The sequence below is a fragment of the Cricetulus griseus genome, chromosome 2 (genome assembly GCF_003668045.3).
Source record: "Cricetulus griseus strain 17A/GY chromosome 2, alternate assembly CriGri-PICRH-1.0, whole genome shotgun sequence".
Taxonomy (NCBI): Eukaryota; Metazoa; Chordata; class Mammalia; order Rodentia; family Cricetidae; genus Cricetulus; species Cricetulus griseus.
This window is the reverse complement of record NC_048595.1, coordinates 322,308,814-322,334,251: the sequence shown is the minus strand read 5'-3', so window position 1 is coordinate 322,334,251 and position 25,438 is coordinate 322,308,814. Positions and strand designations below refer to the sequence as shown.

The 25,438-nt window shown below is 40.5% G+C and overlaps 1 protein-coding gene across 1 annotated transcript in view; it reads left to right on the top strand.

Moving 5' to 3' along the window:
• Nln (neurolysin) overlaps positions 1 to 25,438 on the top strand; it is a 109,255-nt gene that overhangs the window by 44,115 nt on the left and 39,702 nt on the right. Inside the window, exons 2-6 of the mRNA XM_027401562.2 lie at positions 2,342 to 2,601; positions 5,886 to 6,034; positions 20,639 to 20,746; positions 22,858 to 22,960; positions 23,477 to 23,637. Coding sequence (XP_027257363.1) covers positions 2,342 to 2,601; positions 5,886 to 6,034; positions 20,639 to 20,746; positions 22,858 to 22,960; positions 23,477 to 23,637 — 781 coding nt within the window. The remainder of the gene's footprint in view (positions 1 to 2,341; positions 2,602 to 5,885; positions 6,035 to 20,638; positions 20,747 to 22,857; positions 22,961 to 23,476; positions 23,638 to 25,438) is intronic.

The following is a 25,438-nucleotide window of genomic DNA, read 5'->3' as shown; positions in this document are numbered from 1 at the left end:
GATAGAAGCAGTCACTTTAAACTGCTTGGACTATGGGGTGCCCTGGGTGCCCTGGGAGGAAATATTTGCCGAGTATTTCAAAGAATTTAGGTCAATTTTCAGGATGTATACCAATCATGTAACACTATAAGAAAAGAGGGAAAACAGTGTGTGTAGGTGAATGGCAAGAAGCCCGTGCTTATCCGACCAACTGCTGCAGTCTAGACTTCACCATTGGTGTTTCCCATGAAAAATAAAACCCACATTTGCCATAGTCTGATGCAGCTCTTCCTTTCTTTCCTGGCCTTCACTAAAATCCCCCGACCATGAAGAAAATATGTCCCCTTTATCTTTCTCTTTTCCACACCCTACACTATAAATAAGGAAAGCATAGCTGCCCGTGCTCCTCCCCAGTTACCAAACTGGCCTGCAGTACCACTCTTGACTGACATTTCCACCATTGTACCATTGTCTAAAACACCTGCAGAGCGCGCTTGCGCACGCACGTGCGCGCGCACACACACACACACACACACACACACACACACACACACAAAAAAAAAAAAAAAAAAAAAAAAAAACAAAAACCTTGGGCTGATCCCCAGAGACAATGAAGCCCTTTGAGGTTCCCAATCTGACTTTACCATTCTGTGGCCTGTATTTGCTGTCCTCTTCCAATAAGGTGGTTTCTCCCCTCCGTTTTGGTCATCTTCTACTCCCAGGTCCAGCCAACAAGCTTCTGACTCCAGTGTTCACACAGTTTAGGTGAACTGGACTCAGTCATTTCTACTCTGCAGCTTACTTACATGAGTCAAATAATTAAGGGAAATTCCCTGCGGCTTATACTGCTTTATTTTTGAGTTCATTTTCTCTTAAGGAACTGCAGTAAGTGTTCTTAACTGATGATGATCCAGCTCTTCCGCCCCAGCCATTGACTTTTTCTTGAACTCACAGAGAAGGATTAAAGGCGTGCGCCACCACTGCCCGGCCATTGAATTCTCAAAGTCAAATGTCTCATATTTTCACTCTCACATCACTGCTCCCTTTTCATCTGTACTGTTAGTTGTACCAAGGCTGGAGTTTCTTTTCTCTAAAACTGTCCTACTCATGTTTTCTATCCCATTTCTTCCTGAAGCCATGGGGACCTTGCATTATATGTATCTTTTAATGGCTATACATTGGTTCCAAGTAAAACCATAAAAAGATTTCTTTTTGAAACATCAATGCAGATCTCAGTGTCTTTTGCTCAGGGACAAGGCCTTTTAGGTCTGTAAGGACTTGAGTTGTTATTTCTCATTCTTCCCTTTGCATATACCATAAACCACATCTTTTTCAGATTGATTGTTTTGTTTTTTTAAGTATATATGTATATCCATGACTCTGGGGTGAGGGGGATATGCACCTGAGTGCAATGCCCACAGGATCCAGAAGAGGGCATCAGACCCCCAGAGATGGAGTCACAAGCAGTCATGATCTGACCGACATGGGTGTTGAGAACCCAACTTGGATCCTCTGCAGGAGCCATAGGTGCACTTAGCTCCTGAGTCTGAACTGCATCTTTGATTTACACTGTTAGTTTTTTTTTAAGGGATGAGAATTTAAAGACACACTAAGTAATATGAATTCAGAGGTCTTCTACATTTTTATATTTTTTACCCAGTTTTTTACATTAACCAGTTTTTGTTATTGGTGTTTCATTTAACTGCCTTTTAAAATGTTTTTAAACATTTTATCTGGGGGCGAGGGCACGACCAGATTCTTTATTTCCATACATTTAATTAGATTAATATGTAAATTACACCTTAATACATAAGGGCAGGTTTGGAACAGTCTTAATCTTATTCTGTTGATAACAAGAAATGTAGCCCGGTGGTGGTGGCACACAGCTTTGATCCCAGGAGGCAGAAGCAGGCAGATCTCTGTGAGTTCAAGACCACCCTGGTCTACAGAGCGAGTGCCAGGACAGCCAGGTCTACATAGAGAAACCCTGTCTCAAAGAACAAAAACAAACAAGCAAGGAAACATGAATATATACCAGAAAATACAGTGCCTGCCTTGAGTGAGTCTCAGTAAGAAATATTGTGAGAGAAGTGAGGTCAGGGCTAGGGTCTCACCTATCCTCTTCTGTGCTTGGGTCTTAATTCTTGGCCACATCTATACAGAATTGTCTGGGTTCTGTCTCACATTCTCCACCTCCTTCTTCAGTGTCACACTCTAGCATTCCCAGTTCTCAGCTCTGGCCATGAACTGCATTCCTTTAGTTGTCTCCCACTGAGACTCTTGCCATCTATACAGTTGACTCTGTTGCACACATACAACAGAATTCTTAATTTCTGTTCTTTTTTTTTCCAATTCTTTTTAGAGCTGGTGGTTCCAGGATTCTGCTGAGAATGACGTTGGGAAGAGAGGTGTCGTCTCCTCTTCAGGCTGCGTCTTCCTACACTGCCACTGGCAGGAACGTTCTAAGATGGGACCTTTCTCCAGAGCAGATCAAGACAAGGACAGAAGAGCTCATCACACAGACCAAGCAGGTGTATGACGCTGTGGGGACAATCAACCTGAAAGAAGTAACTTACGAGAACTGTTTGCAGGTGCTGGCCGATATAGAAGTGAAGTATATAGGTGGGTGGAGACGCCAGCATATCAGTGTTTCTTTTGTGGAATCTATAACCATTTTACCCTTTCTGTCTAATAGTCAATTATCCACTTTTACAAGAAGTTGACCCTTACACAGGGTTGATTATTGCTTACACTGTGCACTCTCCTCACCCCCCACACTGTGCACATTAGAAGTACCAAGAGTCTCATACCCTCATCCAGAAATTCTGCATCTAGAAATTCATTCTATATAAATTAATGTATAAGTAGGTACTGTTTTCATATCAAAGGCTCAGACACAAACCCTAAATGTCAGCTGATAAAGAATCACATTGTTGTAGAATTAGGCACAGAGTTTGGTAGCTAGATAAATGATGAAACATCCATCCTCTATAATTTTATGTAGCCATTAAAATCATGGTTAGAAAAAGTATATAACAGCATAGGAGACAAGCATAGAGAAGGAACCTGTGATCCTAGAATTTTGGAGACTGAGGCAGGAGGACTGCTGAGAGTTTAAGGCCAGCTACTGTTGTGTAGTAAGTATAAGGCTAGGTAGGGCTATAGACCAAGACCTCATCTCAAAAACAACAACAGAACACACACACACACACACACACACACACACACACACACACACACACACACACACACACACACACAGAAACCTCTGAGACAAGGTTAATGATGTTCTGTCTATCACGATTCTCCAGGAAAGCAGAGCCACTGGGGTGTGTGCATGGATGCAGGGAGATTTCCTATTGGGAGCTGGCTCACAGAAGCCTGGAAGATAGAAAGGCCAAACTGTAGTGTGGACCTGCAATCCCATGACCCAGAAGCACCTGTGTGTGACACCCAAATCAGCCTACTAGAGAATTCTGCTTTACTTTTTGTGCCAGCCTTCAATTAACTGGATGAGGCTACCTACCTATGATGGCCAGTGAACCTCAGGTTCACCAACTTCAGTATTAGTCTCATCCAAAACACCTATAAAACTCAGTACATAAAATCACTTATTGCAATGATCAGTATCTTTTGAGTGGTGGGCTGTTTACAGTTGATTTTTCTTTATTCGTTTCTCTCTCTTCACCTGTTGTCTTAAACACATCCTTAGACTTATACAAGGCAAGACTCCCTTTAAGAATTAGACATATTTCTTTAAGATAATTATGGCTAAATAACCTAGGCTGTGGATCCAGACTTCACTTAAAATTATGTGTGTAAATTTTATATATTATGTATACAAAATTATATATGCAAACTGGATATCATAAATGTTTGTATGTGTTCTAGAAACTGGAAGGCTGGCCAAAACCAGTGCAGCTGTAGTGACTTGTGTTTCTGCTAGCCCCTAATTACCCAGTGTTCCCTACCCCACTCACCATTGTCATAAGGACATGGGTATTTTCTCTTCTCTCTGTTTTTGCTTCCATATCTATCCTACTACAATCTCTTCACTCTGGTTAGTGGCCACTACATCTTCTGAGGCCTAACTGTAAACTCCTGATTGGGGTTTGCTTGGTCCTTTCTGTCAGTCAGGGTTTTTCCAGCAGCACAGGTTTGTTCTTGGCTCAAGTTCTCATTTCTTCTTCAGTTCCTTTTCCTTATCAGGCTACTGTGTCAGCCTAACAGTGTGTGCATTTGATTGGGAAGCAAAGAAAGCAGGGAGGGGAGGAAGAGACACAAACTCACTTTAAAAAGTTCTCTTAAGTCCTGGGTTTCCCCAGTAATGAATATTTTAAATGTGTATAGAAGTTTGTGGTATTTGTTTTTGCTCTCCATAAATGTATCTTTACAGGTAACCATCAAGCCTCTGAGGGAGCAGACTTGTCAAAACTAACTCCCTCTTATCTACCTCTTGTGGAGTACATGCCTCAGTAGCTCTGAGTCTCATTTGCCTAGTGTCCGACCTGGGCACAGACAGCGTTGTTTATAGCTTGGCAGAGGAATGGAAGTCTGCTCCAGGCTTCTGAGGTAAAGGAAGGAAGGAAATGGCCATCGATGTATTGTTCAGGATTGTTTCCAATTTTAGGCTCCTGCACTTTATCTTGTTACCCATTTAGGTTCTTGAGAAATTTTCATTGCTTTTTAGTAAGCAGAAATTATAACTAAAGTGGTGCACTATGTATGAAAATTTTAATCTGTGCCACCTTTTCCTAATTACCAAATGTAAATGTATAAACTGTCAGGTGCTAAAATATAATTATACAGATTTTGATTTTTTAGGAATGTGTATTGTAGAGCTAGGGGTATGGCTCAATGGTAGAAATTATGAATTTATTCTATTTTTGACATGTTGTTAGTAACTTTACTTGTAGCACTGTTTTAAGAGGACTGGTGTGAATGTGGCAGCATTTTAACTACACTGTTCCTTACTGTAAGTAAGGGGTGACTGTGTCTACTCTGGACTGCAGGCTGAAGCAGGGGAATGATAAGTTCAAGGCCAGCCTGGACTGTCTCAGAACAAACATGGTACTGAGAGTAGTAAGATGTATCCCTTGTCACAGTGTGACCACAGCCATCACTGTCTTTGCTACAGCTATGTCACTAATATCAGGTTTTTGGCCAATTGAAGTATGTGAAAACTCAACAACTGACTTAATATATGAAGATTAGAATAGTCCATTACCATCATCATTTAGCAGGCATAGCCACAGCATCCAGCTATTTTCTGCATGTATCTAGAATTATCTAGAATTTTTTGTTTATTTGATATGTGCATTTCGGGTGGGGCCTGTAATTTAGATTAGACTCTGCAAAGAGTCTGTAGTAGGGGAAATGATGAAGAACTTCTTTATACAAACCCCTTCCTGCTTCATTGATTCACTTGTTTGCAAATATCCGGTGTCCTGGCTGGGTCCCTTGCTTTCGGTCTCTTGTTTTCTAAAACACAGGGGACCCTTCCTCTTCTAGAGTCATTCTCCACAGCATACTGCCTAGTGTCCTTGGGAGCTGCTGCCTCTGAGCCAATATCCCTCTCATTGACAACCCACAGGCTCTGCCATCTATTTTTATACACCATGTCCCTCCTTTCCCAGATCATGACTTATAGGAACTGTCTTTATAATTCATAGTTAATCGGTTATGCCCTGTGCTGGGTGCACAGCCTTACTGCACTCACAGTGATGCCAAGTAGAACAGCCAACTCACACATCCAGGACTTCCTCTTGATAGTCTCGAGAGCCTTTGCCGAAAGCACAAAACAAAAACACTTTTTCGGCATAATCCTTCATCTCAAAAAGAGATACTTGGTCTACTACCAACTTGACAGGTCCTGTCATGTTCACAGTTTTTCCTTGCCTCAACAGTGGAAAGGACCATGCTGGACTTCCCTCAGCACGTGTCATCTGACAGAGAAGTACGGGCTGCGAGCACAGAGGCAGACAAAAGACTTTCTCGTTTTGATATCGAGATGAGCATGAGAGAAGATATATTTCAGAGAATTGTCCATTTATACGTAAGTAATAAATTAGAATAAATCCCTTGAAAAGGAAGATGCACAAAACCTATAACAAGAGTAACCTGGAGCTACGGAGAAAGTTCAGGTGAGAGTGCTTGCTGTTCTTGCAGAGGAGCCACATTTGGTTTCCAGCACCCATATTGAGTGGCTCACAAGCTGCCTATAATTCTAGCTCCAGGAGACACAAACTCTCTTTTAACCACCGTAGTATACCAACACAAACACACAGGCACACACAAACATAAAAATTCTTTTAAAAAGTAAGAACCTGGGGGCTGGGTATCTACTGTGGTAGAGCAGGTGTGTATATATATATGTGCAGGGCCCTGGGGGCTGGTGCAGCTCTTGGTAGAGCAAGGGTGTATGTCCTCTCCTAAAAGAGGAAAAGGTAAGAACCTTTGACTGAGAGTAAAAAGTACTTGAATTTTCCTAGAGTTTATTTTCGGCAATTACAGTAATTGGCATTGTATAATGATTTCCAGTGTTGTTTTATATAAGCTTGGTTTATGTTGAGTTCTTAATTGCGTTCACTTAGAATTAAAGACTGAATTAGAAGGGTACCCATAAATCTAAGCTTTTTTAAATCACCATGAACTTGGTAGCTCAATGGAAAAACTTCTTTCACTTTTCAAACTATTGCAAGGTTTATATTAGATCAAGTTAATTAGATGCAGATGAAATTGGATTGTTATCTGAGGATCTTGTGGTCTGGACGTTAGTGTTGTGTAACAAGTCTTTTTCTGTTTCATAGCCAGCTTCCAAATAATGACACAGAGACTTCTCAATAATTGTGAAAGCTTGGCCTATAGCTTAGGCTTGTTCCTAACTAGCACTTAGAACTTAAAATAACCCACTTAGATTAATCTATGTTCTACCACATGGTTTTTACCTCTCCCATTTTGTACCCCCTATTTCTTCTCCATGTCTCCTGGCATCTCTCTGCCTCTCGATTATCGCCTCCTAATTCCTCTCTCTGCCCAGAAATTCTACCTATACCTCCTGCCTAGCTACAGGCCGTTCAGCCCTTTATTACACCGGTCACAGCAATACATCTTCACACAGTGTACAAATATCCCACAACAGTGCTGATAATATACTGCTGATATTCCAAAGCCATTCTACCTGTCTCCTTAATATTTCCAGGACTCACATTCCACATAATGAATGTTCTAGTGAATTTGCTGGAGTGCCTTTGATGTTTCATCACTAATGTTCATTTGCCTCCTAGCATTGTGAACATGCCTTTTCTCAAACTCTTACTTTCCTGACATATCCCAGCATTCTGCTGGAAATTACTGAAATTTTACATATGTGTTTTATTATGCATGTTTCTTTTTGCAAAATCAGAAGTATAAAAACTTCCTTTTTATGACAAGATTTGAAATAAGGTTTTTCTCTGTTGTTAGCTGCTGTTTAATTTGCAACTGCTGACAGAACATACCACTGAGACTTTGACATGTGAGGTGTGTATACTGTTTAGTTTCTCAAGCCCCATGCTCATTTTTTACTCTCTAGTGGATAATCATCAGTATGGTTCTTTGGCACTACAAAAAATAATAAATGAAAATAATTTGATGATACTCCTCACTATCTAAATTACTACACCCCCACACCCCCACACCCACACCCCCGGCACCATTAGAGATCATACCCTGGGCCTCCCTGCCAGGCATGCGCCCTACTGCTGACTTACACTCCCAGACTCCATCACAACTAAGTTCTTATTTGGAGTAACGTTTTTCTTACCTTTCCTCCTCCTCTGGTTCTTTCAGGTTTTACCCAGGTATGGATGGTTTTCACATTAGATTCCTTATCCTACTTTTAAATTTTGTGTTGGGACCCATCTCCCTTAAATTTGAGAACACATGGCACCTATAGCATAGATTGGCACTAGTACTGATCTGTTAGTCACCAGTGCATCCATAGAATTTGTGCTGGTTTTGGTTTTTATTTATTTATTTATTTCTGTTTTGGGTTTCCTCCCCTCCCCGCCCCCCCCCCCCCGTGTGACAATCCAGGCTGTCCTGGAACTCACCCTGTAGACCAGGCTGGCCTTGAACTCACAGAGATTTTCTTGCCTCTGCCTCCTGAGTGCTGGGATTAAAGGCCACCACTGCCCAGTTTGCACTGGTTTATTTAGACTTTATTGAAACAATTTTAAGGTATTTCAGGTTTGGTTCCACAATTGTCACCTCCTTCCAACTGAGTAGTTACTCATACTTGGTGATTGCTATGTGAATATTGTTAGGGTCTTCTGCTGTGGCTGAGGTTGTATAAGAGTAATGAAGACTAACCATTGTGTTTGTTTCTGCATTGAAACTCATTGCATTAGGCCAATGTAGTTACTTCAGAAACCTTCCAGGACAAATAGGCAGTATTTAAAAAAAAAAAAAAAAAAAAAAAGATTTCTTATGTATATAGTATTCTGCCTGCATGTATGCCTGCAGGCCAGAAGAGGACATAAGATCCCACCCATTACAGATGGTTGTGAGCCAACATGTGGTTGTTGGGAATTGAACTCAGGACTTCTGGAAGAGCAGTCAGTGATCTTAACTTCTGAGCCATCTCTCCAGCCCAATAGGCAGTATTTTTTAAAAGCTCCAATCACCAATGTCAGTTTTCTACCATGGTGGGTGCTTTAAAAATAATAAACATCATTCTATTTATAGGTAAGGACAAAATTAGACATAGCCCAAATGTTCTAAATGTAAAGGATATAGGATAGCCATAGTGTAGCACATGAGACTAAGCTACAGAAATGAAAATATTAGTCAATTCAAAGTCAGTGATTTCAGGCATGCTTTACTAAAATCAAGGTAGTATTATAATATGGGGTTATCCAAAAAAGTAGCCACGTACTAGGTGTTATATTATCACTTTTTTCACGTAAAATTAATGAGTAAAAATGTGAAATTGCTGGCTGTGGTAGTGCACACCTTTAATCTCAGCACTTGGGAGGCAGAGGCAGGTGGATCTCTGTGATTTCGAGGCTAGCCTGATCTACAGAATAAGTTCCAGTACAGCTGTGGTTATTCAGAGAAACCTTGTCTTGAACATTCCCCATACCCCCCCCCCAAAAAAAGGAAAGAAGGAAGGAAAGTGAAATTACAGTCCATAGACAGACTACTCTGGCCACACCTAAACTCATCAGATCTCTTAAGCTTAGCAGGGTTAGTACTTGGATGGGAGAAGTGTGAAATTATAACTCACAGCTCTTTCTTTGTACATATCTGTGTTCAATAAAGTTTCCAATTGTCTGTTAACATGAAGCATTTTAATCAAAATGGTCAGAAAGGTCCATAGCCATTCATTCTCTCTGTTTCTATGGACCAGTGCTCCAGGAGGAAATCTGCTGAGCAGTTCTGAGTTAGAGGCTCTGTAGAAAGAGTTTCTGTCCACCTGTTCTCACAGCTATTTAGTCTCAAATAAACACACTGAGGCTTGTATTATAAACTGTTTGGCTGATGACTCAGGCTTCTTATTGACTAGCTCTCTTAATTATTAACCCATTTCTATTAGACATGAGGCTGTGGCTTACCCATAATGCTCCAGCATGTTACGCCTTTGGCGGCTACATGGCATCTCCCTGGCAGCTCCTCCTTGCCTTCCTCTTCCCAGCATTCTCCTAGTCTGGTAGTCCCACCTATACTTCCTGCCTAGCTACTGGCCAATCAGCATTTATTCATCAACCATTAAGAGAATCATATATTCATAGCATACAGAAGGACATACCCCATATCTCCTCTTTTCTGTCTAAATAAAAAGGAAGTTTTTAATTTTAACATAATAAAATTATGTATAACAAAACAGTTGGGCTGGGGAGATGGCTCAGAGGTTAAGAGAACTGACTGTTCTTCCAGAGGCCCTGAGTTCAATTCCCAGCAACCACATGGTGGCTCACAACCATCCGTTATGAGATCTGGTGCCCTCTTCTGGTGTGCAGATATACATGGAAGCAGAATGTTGTATACATAATAAATAATAAAATCTTTTTAAAAAAGATGCAAAGTTAAATTTAAAAAGTAGTTTTATATAAAAAAACAGTTATCAAGTAAGAATTGTAGTTATATTTAGCTCATTTACATTTGGCAAAACTGTCTGTCTTCAACTCCATCAAAGACCCCAGAAGGATAATATATGAACTGTAGAATTGGCAGAGACATCTCACTGCCTAGGCAGTCACCCAAAGTTTCTCTGTAACACTAGGGCATCCATCTTCAGCCCATAGGCCATCGTGTCTGGCAGACTTTTTAAGGAAGCAGGAAATTTGAAGATCTGTTCTATCTTGTATCTGTTCAGCAGTCACTTTCCTGTGGGTCCTCCATGTCTAGTTTGGATAGCATGCTGTCAAGCAGTCCAGATAAGAGCAGTTTCTTGTCCAATAAGCCATTTTTGACACATTGAAAGCAAATTCCATAACGAGTTTTTTGATGCCTGTATTTCTCTGTGACAGAATTGGTATTGCCAGGAGCAATGGTGTCTCATTGTCATGAAAAACCTTAAAAAAACATTTTAAGTGCCATATTCTGCAGGTCTTTGAAGGGTTCAGTAAATATTTACTAAAGGTGGTTGGAGTTGAAGTGGCTTGGAGATAGTTCAGTATCTCTCCCTCTCTTTGCATAGCTGAAACTATCTTGGTCAGCTTGGGGTGTGGAAGTCTAAGGAGGTCTGAGGAGAGTACTCTCACTTTGGCTTGCACACTGCCTTTCTGTGGTATTCATATGGCCTTTGTTCAGTGCTTGTCAAGGCATGAGATGAGCATCTGTTTTTTTTAATACAGGACCATAGGTCCTTCAAATTAATTAAGATCACAGCTTTGGACCTCATTTAACTTCAGTTGTCTCACAAAAACCTATCTCCCAGCACAATCACATGGGGGTCAGAGCTGCCACAAATGCATTTGATGAGACACAATGTGTCCCATGATACAGGACACATCACGTGGTCTCTTTCTGAAGTTTAACAGAATATTTCTTACTGCATAGCAGATTGGGGTGATAGGCTTCTTTGTGAGGGACTCAGCACTCCAATATGGATGATCCATCAAACCACAGTGAAGCAAACCATTTACATTGTAGAGGTCACCAGTCATGATTTCTACCATACCGCTTTGGGTGATGTTACTTTGAACCTTGAATACCCCCTAGTGTCCCATGTGTTGAGCACTTTGTCCCAGCCTTTGGCAATTAACAGGAGGTGGAACCTTTAGGATATCAGGCCTGATGGAAAGAAGTGAAGTCTTTGAAGGCATGCCCTTGCTGGCAATGACCTTCTGTGTTCTCCTCCCAGCCATTGTGAAGGGCCATCTACCTTGCACTCTGCACCATGACTGCTTTGCTATGGCCCCAAGAATGATATAGCCAGCTGACCATGTGAAAACACCATGAGATAATACAGCCCTTCTATTATCATGAGCTGATTATCTCAGGTATTTTGTCCCAACAGAAAGCTAAGGAAGCAGATGATGAGTCCTGGGGATGTGCCAAAATATAAGATGTCACATCTCCATCTGGAGAATATTAGTAATTTACACTCATGTTTCAAAACCTCCAAATAAATAATTTGTTAGCTAAACGTGTGAAAGAAATTATAGTTTAGCATAGAGCCAACTCTCTTTCTCCTAATGTATGGTTTAAAACACTACATCTGTATAGATATAGAGCTGTCTGATTTAACTGTGACACCAATCTGGAAGGCAGCCCTAATTCTAAATAGGAAAACTGGAGATCAAAAACCCACAGAGACCATTGGTGAGTGCTTGCTAGACACCATGTAAACTATACAAAGCAGGTAAATTCTGGGTTCTCTTTTGTACCTCTGGCAGGCCTGGTACAATGTCAACGCCTGGTAAATGTTCATCAAACTAAAGGAATCAGTGGCAGATTCAAAAAAGAAGCCTCCAGTAATTGGTGCTGGAACATGAGCTAGTTGTGTGGGAAAAAAATAACATTGACTTTTCCTCTGATGGACTAAAACACAATTCCAGGCCCACTAAGGTTTCCTTTTCTTTTCTTTCCTTCCTTCCTTATTATGTGTACAGAGCTCTGCCTACATGTATGCCTGCAAGACAGAAGAGAGCACCAGATCTCATTATGGATGGTTGTGAACCACCATGTGGTTGCTGGGAATTGAACTTGGGGCCTCTGGAAGAGCAGCCTTAACTGCTGAGCCATCTCTTCAGTCCCCCACTTATGTCTTAAACTACAATTTAAAGCTTCTAGAACTCAATAGATGATGACATCCTTATGATATCTGGGCAGGGATATATTTCTTTAGTAAGATACAAAAAATTCTAACTGAAATATGAAGTCGCTAAGCTTAACTGCATTGCAACAAAGGACTTTTATTTATAAGGCAAAAAGACAAATTAAATACTAGAGAAAATGACAAGGCATTTTACTAGCAAAGCATCCTGAGTTAGGTAGAAGACTACACAACTACAGTCAGTGAGAGATAGGCATCCCAGTGAAAATATGAGCAGGTGACATGAAGATAATTTGGAAGAGGCACAATTGGTAACTAAACATATGAAAGACCTCAGCCTCATTAGTAATCAGGGAGATAAAGATGAGGACAACAATAAGTTACCATTTTTTCACTGATGAAATTTGCAAAAATGAAGAAATCAGAAGATGCTGTCATTGAGGGTGTGAGTCAGTGGGATTGTTCATGCAGTGCTAGTATGGATGAGATTCAATAAAAGTAAGAACAACTATGGACTTGTGAAGACAAACTTAATAACTTAAAACTGACCTTAAGTTTCAGGTGACCTAGCATAGCCTCCTTCATCTTACCTAGGATTTAGCCAGAGGTACTTCTGCATTTGTGGACAGACAAAATCGGGCAAACGTCATACCAACATCTTAATGGTAAAGCACTGACATATCCTAGGTTTCCATCAGCAAGAAAACAAATTAAGTAGAGTACATGGGTGCAATGGAATGTTTTATTTATAGCACTGGAAGGAATAAACTGTAGCAACCATGGAACAATGGGACTTAGTCTTAGCAATGATGAAAGAAAGACATTGCTGAGTGTTGCATCAGCATGTCATTTTGTTCTGCTCATAGATAAACACATATTTATATAAGTGGTAAAACTGAAAACAGATTAAGGACATCTATCTGTTTTATAGGTTGCCCAGCATCTGGAAATGGAAGTGTTGTTAGCCATGATGGCACTTGTGTTTAATCCCAGCACTTGGGAGGCAGATGCAGGTAGATCTCTGTAAATTTAAGGACAACCATGTCTATGTAGTTTGTTCAGGCCAGCCAGGGCTTCATAGTGAGATCTTTCTCACAAAAAGAAAGGAAGGAAGGAAGGAAGAGTAAAGTCTGTGTGTGTCTCACTCTTAGTTAGGGTTACTATGATGAAACATCATGACCAAAAGCAGCTTGAAGAAAGGGTTTATTTGGCTTATGTAACCAGAATCAGAGTCCAGCAAAGGAAGCCAAGACAAGGATTCAAACCAAGCAGGTACCTGGAAGACAAAGCTGATGCAGAGGCCTTGGAAGGGTGCTGCTTACTGACTTGGTTCCCATGGCTTGTTCAGCCTGCTTTCTTAAAGAACCTGAGATCACCAGCCCAAGGATGGTCCCATCCACAAAGGGCTGGGCCCTCCCTATCAATCATTAATTAAGAAAATGCCCCACAGGCTTACTTGTAGCCCCATCTTATGTAGGTGTTTTCTCAATTCCCTCCTATTAGATGGCTATACCTGATGTCAAGTTGATATAAAACTACCTAGCACAGCACACAGTGTGTGTGTGTGTGTGTGTGTGTGTGTGTGTGTGTGTGTGTGTACATATGTATACACACATCAATCATTGTCAATGTCCTGTTTCATAAATGAAAGGATTTAGTTTGTACAACTTACGTATATCTAGTTCTGTTCATTTATAAATATTAAATGTTGCTTAAGTTTTTAGAATAATAAATGTATACTTTATCCCACCAAAAGAAAAACCAAAAACATCAACCATCTATAAAGAGAAAAACCAAAATTTCCTTATCCCAATGGTTAAAACATTAGCAAATGTCAAAAGTGAGCAGTTGGAGGCAGATATTTCTGTCCCATCAGGACACGGAGATTTATTATTAATTATAAAAGCTCAGCTGATAGGTTAGGATTGTTTTTTAGCTCTTATAACTTACATTAACCCATTTCTATTAATCTGTGTGCTTCCCTGAGGCTCATTTGCCTCATCTACGCACTGTCGATTCTGTTTCCTGCCTCCTCCATGTCTCCAGCTGGCAACTCTGCTCTTCTTCCCAGTCTTCTCTCTGCCCCGAAAATCCTGCCTAGCTATTAGCCATTAAGCTTTTTGTTAAACCAGTCACAGTAAAATATTTTCACACAGTGTAAAGGAATATTCTACAACAAGCAGTGATGGTTGAGGTCTTGGCATTTCCCAGTCCTGGAAAAGGTGTCTCAGTCATTCACTAAAAGCTATCATTAAATCAAGGATTTCACACATAAATCTTTCCAGCTATATTGGTAATAAAAGCATAAAGTTTGTTCATGATAAATAACAGATGTGTTATTCTAGTAGTCTGCTAAGTAAGTAATAAAGACACAGGAGAAAGTCTTCAGAGGAATAGAGCTTGAATTATACAGGCTAGATTTAGAAAATAGAATGCTCTATTATAATATTGTTTATATCTTTTTAAAAGAGCTCTCGGCTTGAGCTTGCCAATTCATCTTAGTCAATAACGAGTTAAAAGAGGGAAGTTTAAATGCTACGGTGATGATAAGTGGGTCATGAGTTTAAGTAGACAATGCTGAGCAATTGAACCCAGAGCCTTGTACATGCTAAGCATGTACCATTATCACCTGACTTATATCCCCAGATCAAGTATAGATACTTTTAACATAGTCTCTCCTAGTTTAAGCAGTGTGGAGACTAAGCACCAAATTAATATAAAAGAAACAATACCCTAAGGCTATAAACAAAAAACTAGGTACCAAAGTCATTACAACCGGTTCCCTTTCTTTACCATGCTTTATATATATATATATATATATATATATATATATATATATATATATATATATATATATATATATATTTTGTAAGTTTAGGGGCTGGAGAGATGGCTCAGTAGTTAAAAGTGCTTCTCTCCCAGAAAACCCAAATTCAGTTCCTAGCACCCATGTCAAGTGGCTTCCAACCACCTGTAACTTCAGCTCCAGGGGATCATGCAGCTCTGGCCTCTGACCTCCCTGTTCATACCCATATTCACACACACACACACACACAGAATTGTGTGTGTGTGTTTGTGTGTGTGTGTGTGTGTATGTGTGTAAATTTACTATTTATTTACAAAAGTTTATTAGAATGCATAACAGGCTCTTCATTCTAGCTATAGGTGAAAGAGATGGGAGAGGGTCACTGTCATCTCAGGGACAAGGGACAGCTTACTTTTTGCCAGATTTCTTTCTTTCTTTGCTTTTTTCTATCCTCCTGTAACTCCTCCCAGAACCTCCCAACTCACCTAAATCTATACCCTTTCTCTCATTAGAATATAAACAGGTATCTAAAATATAAGATAAAATAAAAACAAACAAACCAAAATAAGACAAAACAAACAAAAGAAAAAGAACCAAAGAAGAAGCTCAAGAAACATATAAATGCAAAGACACACATGTTCACATGCACAGGAGTCTCATAAAAACACAAAACTGGAAACTATATGATATATGCAATGGACATGTAAGCTTAAAAAGGAAGAAAGGGAAGGAGGGCCCTGACAAAGAATTATGAGACAAAGAACTTCCAAAAACGCTATTGAGTTCATGTTGTGTTGGCAATTTACTGCTGGGCATGGAGCCTGCCCTTAGACCCAGTAGTACTCCATCAGAGAAAACTAATTTTTCCTCGGCCAGTGGCTCTTGATTGGAGATAGTTCCTGATTAGGATTGGGGGGGGGGGGTTTGTTCACTTCCTCTCTCTCAGTGCTAGGACTCCACGTTTGCCAGATTTCTTAATTCTACCTGTAGCTGGTCCTTCCCCATGGCCTTGGCTCCTTGAGTGTCTTCTGCTTCTTTTTGTTTCTGCTTGAAAACCTTGTCTTCTGCACCTGTCTCTTTGACCTGCTTCTCAGGCTGTTTCAGATTTGTTTTTTTTTTTTTTTTGCCACCTCTGCAGCCCAACGTAGCACCTGCAGCCCTTTCTCCAGGCCCTAATCCTAAATCTAATTTTTAAAGTACGTCTAGTGTTTCATAGCCAGTGTTTTGACTGCCTCTAATCTTGTCAGGCCTTCAGAAGCTTGGGAGCCCATATGTAAAGCACCATCAGCATCAACCATGGCTTGGTGCCCTTGCTTTAGTTTTTTTGTGCCTCTCTTGTCTAAAGTACCTAACCTCTTTTTTCTCTCACAGTACATAATACTAACATTAGTCACTTGTTTTGCTTTACATATGACTTAAAGGTCTTAGAAGCTATTTCTTTATTCCTCTGGAGTCTGAGATAAATAGGGACTCAGCAAATATATGCGGAATGGAACCTACAGTATATTCTGTTTACAATTTCTCCCAACAAAATGTGTCCTGTGTAGTGTGTGCTCATTGTCCTCATGTGCATGTATGGTGTGGTGGAGCTGTGGTGCCATGTTGGTCATCAGGCAGGTTGTTGTACAACCTTCCAGGGCAGGAATTCAGACCTCTGCCTGAGGTCATCTTCCTTGGATCTCTCATTAATACAGTAAATGTCACTGGTTGCAGGGCGGTGTAAGGCAGGAATAAAACTGCAAATGGAGTCAATAAACAAGTTCTGTTGCTATTTTAGTATGTGCAGTAGGCCCCAGTAACACATTCTGATGTATTTGAAGACTAGCAAATTCAGTTTATGAGTCCATTTTTTAGATGTATTAGAGGGTCAACCTTCAGAGTTCTTTGAGCATCATAATTTCTTCTTTTAACATTAAAAAAAAATCACCAAAAAAAAAATTCTTAGGGCCAGGCATAGTGGCATATACTTTTAATCCCAGCACTTGAGAGACAGAGGCAGGCAGATCTTTGTGAGTTCCAGGCCAATCTGGTCTACAAAGTGAGTTCCAGGACAACCAGGACTACACAGAGAAACTCTATCTTGGAAAAACAAAACAAAACAAAAAAAACAGGACGAAATATCAAGCCAATCATGGTAGTACACAACTTTAATCTCACTACTAAGAAAACAAAGGCAACCAGATCTCTAATTCAAGGGTAGCCTAGTCTACATAGTGAGTTCCCAGCCAGCCAGCAATATATTGTAAGACTGTCAAGAATCAAAACAATAAACTAGATGTATGAAACTCTTGTAAAGGAAAAAAACAAAATTGTGGGCTAATGGAGAAAAGATTTGGAAGGAATAAAATAAAGAACATTTGAATTGCTGGGTGTAGTGGCACTTGCATTCAATTCCAGCACTCGGGAGGAAGAGGCAGGCAGATGTCTGTGACTTCCAGCCCAGCCCAGTCTACATAGCAAGTTCTAGGATAGCCAGGGCTACATGGTGAGGCTCTATCTTAAAACAAAACCTAATTTTTATTATGAGGCTTTAAAAATTACAAAGAATTAAAGTTGATGATGGAGTAATGAGGAAAAATCAGTAAACTAAGCATTATAAGAATTTTTCTCACCTTTAATCCCAACACTCGGAATGCAGAAGCAGGCAGATCTCTTGTGAGTTTGAGGCCAGCCTGGTCTCTAGAGCAAGTGCCAGGATAGGCTCCAAAGCTACACAGAAAAACCCTGTCTTGAAAGAAAAAATAATAATTTTTCTCTGCTGTTTTTCGTGTTAAAAGTCTGTGTTGTTGAGGATGGAGAGATGGCTCAGAGGTTAAGAGCACTGACTGCTCTTCCAGAGGTCCTGAGTTCAATTCCCAGCAACCACATGGTGGCTCACAACCATCCGTTATGAGATCTGGTGCCCTCTTATACTGTGCAGAGATACATGGAAGCAAAATGTTGTGTACATAATAAATAAATAAAATCTTTTAAACGAAAAAAAAGAAATCTGTGTTGCCTTAGAAAATTTTAAATTTGACCTCAATTCTTTTCACAAAGTGGTTTTACAAGCATACCTGGTATGTGAAACATGAACATGTATAGAGGGGGAGGTTAAGGAGAAAATAAATCTTATCCCCACAGGTAAGTGTGCCCTTCTATCATATCATGCAAATTAAATGTTAGATGCCTTGAAGAGAGAAGCTTTGCCTGAAGAGACCCCTGAGGTTGCTGTGGCTCCAGGGTTGCAGGTCTACAGAACCATCTAGAATGGTGGTTCTCAACCTATGGGTCACAGCCCCTTTGGGGTCAAACAACCTTTTCACAGGGGTCGCATATCGTATATTTACTTTACTATTTGTAACAGTAGCAAAATTGCAGTTATGAAGTAGCAAGGAAATGATTTTATGGTTGGGGTCAGCACAACATGAGGAACCATATTAAAGGGTTGCAGCATTGGGAAGGTTGAAGACCACTGCTCTCGAGCATTGCAGCTTTCCATTTCTGGGGATAATAGAGGCAGTAATACCATGAGTGACTGTGGCACAGTGGTACACTTTAGAAGGGCTTCTGTCTTCTTCCCATAGGCCTGTGGAAACTTCCTGAGATCTCAGAGTCTGAGTGGTGAGGGGTCTGGTTATTGAGTCAGATTTTTGTTCAGTGTCATTTTTGTGGTGAGTTAAATATTTCAGTATGCTAATTGGTGGTAGTTTAATTAGATCCAAGGTTTTCCTCAGAATATCCTTCTACCAGTTTGCACTTGTATTGCTCATTTTGAAAGTATGTGGTTTTCATTTTAATGTAAGCTGTGAATGTTACATGTATGCTCTTGAGTGTCTCCCTGCAGATATAGAAGTGTAGACCTACTGTGAGAATTCACAGTAACCAAGTATGGTCATGGAATAGTCACTCATATCAGCTGATGAGACCATGTTATTAGCTGTTGTCCTAAGCTTAGGACCAAATGTCTCAGCTCCTCAAGGGAGGCCTCTCTGCTGTAGATCTCAATCTCCTAGGTCCTTAACAATATACTCAGCTTTTGCTAGGCCCTGCTAACCGTACTGCATCTGGTATGGCCTAGATACTCCTCCACCCCCAACCTGCCTTACAATTTGCAATGTCATACTATCCAGAGACTCCTGTTGTCATGCTCACACTTCAGGACAGACTTCCCGGCGCTAATGACACCAGCGTAGATGAGCACCAGTTAATGACATCCGCATGAACATTGTGATTTGAACTGCTCACCATCCCTGTGGGAGCCAGTCTATAGCCAAGTTGTCTCCCTAGACATTCTGGGCTTCTTCCCATTGCAGGCACCAACCACTAGGAGCCCAGTAGGTGCCAAAACCAGCTCAGGAGAGTTCTGACTCCAGTCATGCTCACAAACTCACAATTCCACGGAGACACAGGGAGATTATAATGGAAAAGGAGTCTAACTGTCCTTACCGTCTACTGAGAATAAACTCAGGAAACACTGAGTAATGTTGGGAGTGCTTTGGTACTGTGACACCGATTTTCATTGGTAGGCAATGTGAAATACTGTTTCTGTTCTGAGTGGTGCTGAGTGAAAATGCGACTCTGTTTACCTGCCTGTCACCAACATCTCAGATGCCATTTCTAAAACTAAACACCATTCATTTAAAACTCTAATCAGTTGGGAAATTTGGCAAGCTCAGAGATAGATGGCCCTGGTTTTTCATGGAGAAAATGTCCAACTGACAGGAGGTCTGTAAGCTCCGGTGACAGACGGCTCTCATTGTCCCTCAGCCAAATCAAGTCCTTTGTACCTGCTGAGTCTGTCTGGAGTCACATTTCCTCCCAGGGACTATGAGTTGACCAGCCATCTTAGATACACACCACATATCCTATGACTTGCCTTGAATATTTGGATTTTTATTGTCTTGACTGGGGGAATTTCCCAGCCTTCTCCAGGGCCTTCTGTTCTTTGGAGTGAAAACCTTGCTGCTGCATACAGATTTAGACTTGGAGGTGAGTAGCTTCCCTTCTGTTTTTGTGGGGTGCTGACTCATTTTCCCCAGATACTTGTTCATATGCAGCCTGTTGGAGTCCCTTGATCTCCCTCGCCAAGTGACAGGAAGGCATTTTTGAAGTTTTGGAGCCTTTTGCTGGGGTTTTATCCAGCTCTCCTTGTTTGGTATCTTGGTAAGAGAGTCCTTGCCAGCATTTGTGCAGAAGTCACCCCCTTATTTCTCTTCCTGCATCTCAAGTGGAACCAGGTTAACAAATGATAGAAAATTGAACCCAAATGATTTGCATTAAGAAATCTGTTGTAAAAGGAGTACTGCTCAGAATGAGGCCATGCAGATGCATCTATACTCACACGCTTCAGGGCCTCAGACTCTCAGTTCTGAGGCAGGACAAAGCTCTCCTGCTTAGCTTTTGATTTAGTCAGTGTTTCTGGTTTAAATTAGCAGAAGCTCACTAAAGCACTAAAGAAATTAGGTCTTTAGGAGGGCCTGCCCCATAATCGCCTGTATTTCATGGCCCAACAGAGATGATGAATGCTGTATGCTGGCTTTGGCCTGGGAGCTGATTACTTGCCTGTGTTCTATTAGAACAGAAATGATTGGCATTATTGTTAATTTCAGGAAAACTGTGATTTGGAGAAGATAAAGCCGGAAGCCAGGCGATACTTGGAAAAGTCAATTAAAATGGGAAAAAGAAATGGACTCCATCTTTCGGAACAAGTAAGAAATGTGAGTTTATGTTTCTTTTCACTTTCTAATAAATTCTGTTCTTTGATAATTTTACATATGTGTAAGATGCATTTTAATTACTCTCGTGCACACGAATACTCGCTCTTACTGCCTTCTACCCCGATCATTTTATTTAAGGAAAAAATGCAACAGAACCAGCAAATAGTCAGAGGTGAGTTTTAATAGAATAACTCATGATAAAAATCCATTTACAGTATATTTGATATTAGGTTCTTTTACTTTTATTTTTTTAAGATTTATTTTATTTTTTAAATTTTGTGTGTGTGTGTGTGTGTGTGTGTGTGTGTGTGTGTGTGTGTGTGTGTGTGTGTGTTGATATCCACAGGAGCCAGAAAAGAGCTTCCAGTGCCCTGGAGCTGCAATTACCGACACAGTTGTAAGCTGGCCAATGTCGGTGCTGGGAACTGAACAAGGGTCCTCTGGAAGAGCAGGAAGCACTCGTAACCACTGAGCCATCTCCCCAACCCCCGTTTCAACTCTTAAAACTCCTGCTAACCTCATTAGTAACTGAACAACTTATAACTTAATTGTTCACCCTTGTATCCTCCACACGTGCCCCTTTTTAAAAAAATTGAATCTCACTCTGTACCCTGTTTGACCTGGAATTCCCTATGTAGACCAGGCTGACCTCACACTCAGATCTACCTGCCTCTGCCTCTGCCTTCAGAGTGCTAGGATTACAGATGTGTACCACCATGCCAGGCAACCTTATTGTTCTTTAATCCTCTCCATGTTTTGTTTTATGTATATCAGGCTTATATCCTTTGTTATGTTTTATATTTTAAAAAAGTAAATTCCCTATTTCAGAGAATACAGCTGACTGTATTCTCCCTCTCTTGATCACACAGAGATCACGCTTAATAAAACCCATACTGATAGAGAGTTTGAAAGCCAGCACTTTAGAATAGGACATCCTGTGATTCATACACACTTCTTACATGAAGAGAGATTAGCCCCTGAAAAATGATGTTGAAACATTTTCTTGTGTGTGTGAAATGGAAACTCCCAGGTTCTGTGATAAACTCAGCCGCTTAATTAACTTCATTCTTCTTGGACAGGAAATATAATTCATGATTTATTTCCAGGTCATTTCTGTGGACTGCAGAACTGGAAATAAGTTTAACAGACATCCAAACCAAGTTTTATTTGGTGACTGATGTCATCCTGCAAGATAGAATTGAAGGTGCCATGGAGATGTCAGCATCTTTCTGCCACCTGAGTGTTCTTTGGTCACTTTGTTTCCTGGCCATAATAGTTGGGTGGCTGGTGTCACTGGCTTGACCCTTTGTCTTCCTGGTCAACCCAACCGTTCTGTTGGGTGCATGAAGATTGTAGTAATTAAGTTATGATTAGTTGCAGCAAACAGAATCCCACTTAAGCAACTTAAGGAAATTGGAGAGTTTTAGAGGTAGGTGGCCAAATCTAAACCCTGACATTGCAGGCACACATAGAACTCTGCCTCTGAGTCTCAGTGCCACACAATAGGTGCTTTGCCAAAGTCCAACTTTGAGAATTACTTTGTGTCAAGTAGATTTCCTTACCCAGCACTGTCAGAAGAATGAGATTATCTTATATTTTTTTCTTGTGGTTCTCTGTCATCTCCTTGGATCTCCTACCCAGTACTTTTACAGAATTGTTAGAGTGCCAGGGGTGGGTTATTGGAATCAGTCATTACTGCAGGAAGATGATATGGTGGCCTAACTGGTATAGAGGACACGATCCTGGGCTGTTCACTATCAGGTTGTATTTGAACTATGTGGCTGCTCTAGAATGGGGAAGCAGGGGAGATTGGGGAGGCAATGGCTGTGTTCTAAGACAATGTTAAACAAAGTGTGTTTAGGCAGTAGTAGACCGACTGGCAGCAGCTGCTTTGCAGGGGCATTTCTAAGAAAGGACTTTTGAGAGAAGCCAGAATCCTGACTTCATGTATAATTGAAATGTTAGCTGATGGTGATGAAAATGAAAAGTTTTTTTCAGTGTTAATGCCTTGTCTGTCTGTCTGCCTTCCTTTCTTCCTTCCTTTCTTCCTTCCTTCCTTCCTTCCTTCCTTCCTTCCTTCCTTCCTTCCTTCCTTCCTTCTTTCCTTCCAGGAAATCAAATCAATGAAGAAAAGAATGAGTGAACTGTGCATTGACTTCAACAAAAACCTCAATGAGGATGACACTTTCCTTGTGTTTTCCAAGGCTGAACTTGGTAAACTTTTGTTGTTTTGCTACATCAAATTATATCACCTTGCAGGTTCCAACCTAAATTCAAATCCAAAGAATTCTTTTAAAAATTGTCTAGTATTAGGGCCAGAGACATGGTCAGTAGTTAAGAGCACTGGCTGCTCTTGCCAAGGACCCAGGTGTGAAGCCCAGCACCCATGTGATTAATCTTGCTTGGTAACTTACACTGGTGTTCATTTAACAGCCTCTCCATGTCTCCCACACTGTAAACTAGACTCTTACTCTGGGGTCTTTTATTTTTTGGCTTAATTCAGCCTGTTAAAATACCATCTACACAGGTGCCCTGGAACATTTTCCTGTTTCGAATTGTCATTTCCTGAGCCACCTGGCTCATCACTGCCTTCCCTATTCCAATACAATCCAAATAAGATTATACAATTATCCTCTTGCTTGGATTTTAGTCACCACACCAGTGCCCATGCTAAGTAAGCCAGTACAGTATGTGTGGGAAATGGATGCCTGAGAAAATGACTTTTTGCAGGTACTCTTCCTGATGACTTCATTGACAGTTTAGAAAAAACAGATGATGACAAGTACAAGGTTACCTTAAAGTATCCCCACTATTTTCCTGTCATGAAGAAATGTTGTATCCCTGAAACAAGAAGGAAGATGGAAACAGCTTTTCATACAAGGTGCAAACAGGTACCATAAATGTCTTTATTTTGATTCTAACTGAAGATATTAAGAAAAGGATGTACTTTGTTTGCCAGTGTCGAAGTCAGGCCATATCTGATATTCCCATTTGCCTGTGCATTGCATTTACTAATCCAACATACCTACAAGATTTTAGCCTTTTCATTTCTTCATTGTCATTTTGCTTGATGTGCCCCAAGCTAGATTATATTACAAAAAAAAAAAAAAATAGAACAGGTAAAAACAAACAAGTTGTTTTCATTTTCTGCATTAAAGTCAAGAGCTGATAAAGTATCTCTCCTTAACAGGTAACTACCAAGGTAGATTCTGGAAATTACTATTCCTCAACCTGTTGGAAATAATGGAAGACATATAGGTCACACATCTTTTAAAAACTGTCTCAAAAACTTTAAAAAAAGAGTCATACAGATAGCACCTATCAACTCTGGTCATAGCCATTTACTCAAACTCTATATATAGTCTTATTAGCTGCAAGGGAACCTGAGAAACGTAGTCTTTGGTTGTCAACTATTTGCTAGACTTGGAGTTTTATTATAAAAGGAGGAAATTAAAATTGATTCTGAATCAACTAACCATAGTCCTGGCTACCCAAGTAACCATGAATGTTTTTCTTTCATAGACCGTGTGTCAAGCCCCAGTCATGTATTGTCTTGGGCCCAAACACCAATATCTCTGCCATTCAGCCTTCCCCATTTGGTCTCATGATATAGCAACCTACAAAAGGAAGGACAAGTAATTACTACCTCCAACCCACACCAAGTCCTGGAATAACAACAGAATAATCACACAGGAAGGAACAAACCAATGAAGGAAAAAGCCAAGCCAGGTGTAGTAGTGCACACCCTTCATCCCAGCAGAACACATGGCTCTCTATGAGTTTGAGGCCAGCAAGCTCCAGGCCAGCCTAGGACATCTGATGAGACCTTGCCTCAAAAAGCAAAAGGAGGAAGAGGAACAGGAACATAGGAGATAACAGAAATTTTCAAAAATGATTTGGCAAGAAGTCTTTACCAATTGTATTCCATGCTTCCTATGTTTGCCTATAGGGGGTTCTTTCTTGACTATTTTCTTCCATGGCCATGGTCTTAGGGGATTGCTGAATAGAGTCCTACTAGTGAGTGCCACATTGAAATACAAAGGTTAAGCTAGGAACCAAATAGTCACAGTATTTTGCATGTTCTTGGTCATAAAACTTCTTTAAAAACTTAGCATCTTGTACATTTACTTCTTAGCAGTTAAAATAACTATACCCAAATACTGTTTTTGGTCATAGTTCCTACCAAATCTTACTTACTGATTCATTCCTGTGTTTGTTCATCTGCTTAAACGACTCTGCTTTAGGGCCTTTTGGAGAACGTAAGTTTTTGTGAGGAAAAAAAAAGAAGTAGGCAATGTTCTCAAACTCATCTCTGTAGTTGAGTAACTATTCCCATGATGCTAGAAATGCAGAGCACCTGGCTTTCCAAAGGCCTGAGTCCACATTAAGTCTCCTTAGCCAAATAGTGACCTTCCATCTTCCAGCTGCCCTTCTTTTCATTTCCTGTCCTAGAAACTGGCCAGTTCTCTGAGCTTGTCTCTTTCCTGTAAATTTTTCTAAAAGTAGCACGTAGTGACAAACATTATTAGTTTTCCCTGGCAATTCTAAGAACTAAGAACTAAAACCTAATAGCAACATGGCATATCTTCAAAGTTATGTCAAACAACAGATGTAGCAAATTTTACCGATGTAATTATACGCGGTGTACCCATTGTGAGTGCCGCCAGCTCCCCAGCATGCAGCATCTCTCTC